The sequence below is a fragment of the Gekko japonicus genome, unplaced genomic scaffold (genome assembly GCF_001447785.1).
Source record: "Gekko japonicus isolate JY-2015 unplaced genomic scaffold, Gekko_japonicus_V1.1 scaffold728, whole genome shotgun sequence".
In the NCBI taxonomy this organism is placed as follows: domain Eukaryota; kingdom Metazoa; phylum Chordata; class Lepidosauria; order Squamata; family Gekkonidae; genus Gekko; species Gekko japonicus.
This window is the reverse complement of record NW_015163624.1, coordinates 133,322-137,564: the sequence shown is the minus strand read 5'-3', so window position 1 is coordinate 137,564 and position 4,243 is coordinate 133,322. Positions and strand designations below refer to the sequence as shown.

The window sequence follows — 4,243 nt, the reverse complement described above, 5'->3', positions numbered from 1 at the left end:
CTTTTCATTTTCGCCAACACCCCCATTTAATTCCTTTCACTTGATGACTGAAGCTCAACACTTGTTTAGAAAGATACTATTAGCAGACTATTTTAAGGGAGATAAGGAAACTTTGGATTTAACAACTGACCATGGCACTTTAAAGCCAAAGTCCACATTTAACCCCCTACTAATAACCTAGAGTCCTGGTTTTTCAGGAGTTGGTCCTGGAGGAAATAAATCAACTTGAACAGGTTGAGATATTGGAGCAGTGACAGCGGCAGTAACAGCCCCAGCAAGCAGTGAAGTGGATTGGAGCCAGTGAGGTGAGAACAGGAGTAGCCTCGTCCCCTGGGCTAGAGCAACACCAAGCCGGACTCCACAGCCATGCAAGTGATTGAGGCAGACCTGGCGAGGGATGCGCCCTGGATACAGATCCAGCAGGACACTTTCACCCGCTGGTGCAACGAGCGCCTCCACCGTGTAAACAAACACATTGACAACCTACAATACGACCTGAGTGATGGGCTGCGGCTCATTGCCCTACTGGAGGTTCTCAGCCAGAAACCTATGTTCCTCAAGTACCACCAGAGACCCATCTTCCAACAGATGCATCTGGAGAATGTCTCAGTGGCACTCGACTTCCTGGACAAGGAGAACATCAAACTGGTCTCCATCGGTGGGTGAGCTTGGCGTGCTCTTGTCTCCTCGCACGGCTGGCTGGAGCTGTGTCTCTTGGCATGGGGGGTGGGGGCTGTCACCCTGATGGTGGGAAGCTGCAATGCTCCTCTTCTTCCCCCTAGCCAGATAGTACTTAAGTGGGCTTTGAGCTACCTATTCTCTCCCTCTAGCTAACCCACCCCTCAGGAGGTGCTTGGCTTTCTCTCTTGCTCTCCCCCCATGGTGCTCTGTTATCTTCCACCAGACCTTAGATGGATGCACCTCTTCCCCAAGTATGGTTGCCAGCCTCCAGGTGGGGCCTGGAGACCTTCCACTTTTACCAGCTGACAGAGATCAGCTCCCCTGGAGAAATTGGCTGCTTTGAAGGGTGGACTCTATGGCACTGTACCATGCTGAGGCTCCTCCCCTCCCCAAACCCCACCTTCTCCTGGATCCACCCCCAAAGTCTCCAGGTATTTTCCAACCCAAACCTGGCAACCCTATTGCCAAGCTATGCTATGGTGGGAAAAATTGCAGATGGTGCCCTGTGTTTTCTGTTTATTTTGTGGGTGTAGTTCAATAAAACAAGGCCGGCTGAGCCACTTTCTGGGGTTCAGGGGGGCACATGTTGAATGACTGGGTGGGGCAGTGAGGACGGGCTTAGGCTGATTCACCTGGGGAGGGTGGGTGCTGGTTGTACCTTCTAGGCTGCCTTTGAAATGTGGGTGGCAATTGTCAGACTTTTGTCAATACTTCTAGCTAGCATTCACCTGGGTGTAGACCTCAGTCTTTAATACTGTAAGCCAGGCAGAATCTCGTGATCTCTTAGGCTTTGACATTCAAGTAATGAACTTCCCATATTAATTCAGCAGAGAATTATTTTTTTAAAAAAAAACACTTTTAAATATTGTGTGGCACACCATGGTTGAAGACTCATAAACTTGCAATAGCTAGCACCCTGGTGGGCCAGGGAAAATAATGAAACAATATTTCTATGTATCTAGCCTACTAGATCTTGTTAACATATTGTAAATTCTAAGTGTGGCTATGTTGGGTTTAATATTGACAGTTTTCTCATCATGGCTCCTCTGAAACAGAATGTTTGGAACCATTTGAACCTGGTCTGTGTCATGGAAAGTGATATGCCTTTCACTGCTATGCTTCTGCAGCCACATTTCACTAATTTATATATGAATTAGGAGATAACAGGGCCAAAGGAAGATGGCACCAGAAGCCTTAAAAAGCCAAGGTTGAAACCAGTTTTAAAAATACTCAATATATTTTTGTGATCTTAGTAGATTCTTGATTGCTGTGCTTGAAAGATTTCTTAACGTAACTGAGACGTGGGTACGAGATGGGGAGACGGTTGCTCTCTCCCAGATGGCTCCTCCTGGGTTCTCGGTCCTTCACCAATCTTGGACTTCGGGGCAGGGGGGAGGAGTGACGCTGTTCATTCGGGAGGCTTACTCCTTCAGGGTGCTCCCAGTGGCGAGGATCGCAGGCATTGAGTGTGCCGGCTTTGTGTGGAAAGCCGGGGAGAGTTTGGCTGTCTGGCTAGTGTACCGTCCGCCCAACGCACCAGCCGACAGCCTGCCATCTCTGTTGGAGGCGGTATAGGGCTGGGCGTTGGAACACCCTAGGCTGTTAGTCCTGGGTGATTTCAACGTCCATGCCAACAATGCGGCCTCCTCCCAGGCGGTGGACCTGGCATCGTCCGTGGCGGCGCTGGGACTCTCCCAATATGTAACGGCCCCCTCTTACCAGGCTGGTCACACGCTTGATTTGATCTTCGCGGTGGGGGTTACAGTGGACTGGATTACTGCTAAGGTTGTTCCATGGTTGGACCACCATGCCCTGGAGTCTTGAGTGAACTTGTCACCCCAACCCTCTTTGGGCGGAGAGCGGATTTTGGCTTGCCCACAGAGCCAAATGGACCCACTGCAGCTTCAGCTGGCTCTCCGGGATCCATTGCCCCCCTGGCGGCTCATTAGATGAGCTTGCCAAGGACTGGCATAGCCGACTCGCGGCGGCTATTGACGAGATCACTCCCAGACGCCCTGTGCGCCCTCGCACAAGGCTGGCTCCTTGGTATACCCAGGAGCTAAGGCTGATGAAGCAAAGGCTCAGACAGCTAGAGAGACAGTGGCGGCAATTTCGTGACGAAGCATCAAGAGCATCCTATCGAATGTTTATAAAGTCGTATGAGATGGCAACCAAGGCTGCGAAGAAGGAGTTCTACACAGCCGAAATTGCATCTGCAATCTTGCGCCCGGCACAATTGTACAGAACAATTCGGTCTCTAACCATCCTGCCTCAGAGCAGTCAAAATGTTAGGGAATTGGATAAAGGCTGTGAGGCTTTTGCAAGCTATTTTGCAGATAAAGACTTGCTGCTCCGCTGCGACCTCCCAGCCACACAAGACAGTATGCAAACTTGAGGTTCCATGTGCGTCTTCTGGTCCCATTCTGGATTGTTTCAGCCCTCGCAGCCTAGAGGAAGTTGACAGATTGATCTCAACAGTACGTCCAACCACATGCAGCCTTAATCCGTGCCCCTCCTGGCTAATTAAAGCTGGCCGCGAGGGGTTTTGAGGTACCCTTAGGGAAATTATCAACAGGTCCCTCGCTGAGGGCCTATTCCCAGGGGCTCTCAAGGAAGCAATGGTCCGTCCTCTCTTAAAAAAACCATCTCTGGATCCGGCCGAATTGGCCAACTATCGACCGGTTTCCAATTTGTCCTATTTGGGCAAATTAATAGAGAGGGCGGTGACGATACAGTTGCAGAGCTTTCTGGATGACACTTCCACACTGGATCCCTTCCAGTCCGGCTTCCACCCGGGTTACGGGACGGAGACAGCACTGGTCGCCCTCAGAGATGACCTCTGGAGGCATCTGGATCAGGGCGGGACGACGGTGCTGCTGTTGTTAGATCTGTCAATGGCGTTCGACATGGTCGATCATCAGCTGCTCGCCCACTGCCTCGCTGATGTGGGGATTCAGGGGCTGGCCTTGCAATGGCTTGTCTCTTTTCTCCAGGGTAGGGAACAAAGGGTGGCACTTGGGGAGAAGCAGTCCCAAAGGCACCCACTGGTCTGTGGAGTGCCCCAAGGAGCAGTGCTCTCCCCAATGTTATTTAACATCTATATGCGCCCCCTTGCCTAGATTGCCCAGAGGCATGGGCTTGGGTGTCATCAATATGCAGATGACACCCAGCTCTATTTGTTGTTGGGTGGTCAGTCTGGCTCTACCCCGGAAGATCTGGACTGGGCGCTGCAGGATGTGGCGGGATGGCTTAGGTTGAGTTGGCTGAAACTGAATCCAACGAAGATGGAGGTCCTGTGCCTAAATCGGAGCGGTCCAGGGTTAGGGAACCCACTTCCAGCCTTCGGGGGGGTGCCGTTGGTGCCAGCGCTGAGGGTCAGGAGTTTGGGAGTGCTCCTGGATTCCTCCCTGACAATGGAGGCCGAGGTAGCAGCCACTGCCAAGGCAGCCTTTTACCATCTTCGGCTGATCAGGCAGTTGGTCCCCTTCCTCGAACGCAATGATCTGGCGTCAGTGATCCACGCTATGGTCACCTTGAGACTAGACTACTGCAATGCTCTCTA

The 4,243-nt window shown here is 51.7% G+C and overlaps 1 protein-coding gene across 1 annotated transcript in view; it reads left to right on the top strand.

The window, feature by feature from the left end:
* The first annotated feature begins 366 nt into the window (after positions 1-366).
* Positions 367-4,243, top strand: part of LOC107107216 (inter-alpha-trypsin inhibitor heavy chain H4-like) — a 65,327-nt gene continuing 61,450 nt past the window's right edge. The window contains exon 1 of the mRNA XM_015407476.1: positions 367-658. Coding sequence (XP_015262962.1) covers positions 367-658 — 292 coding nt within the window. The remainder of the gene's footprint in view (positions 659-4,243) is intronic.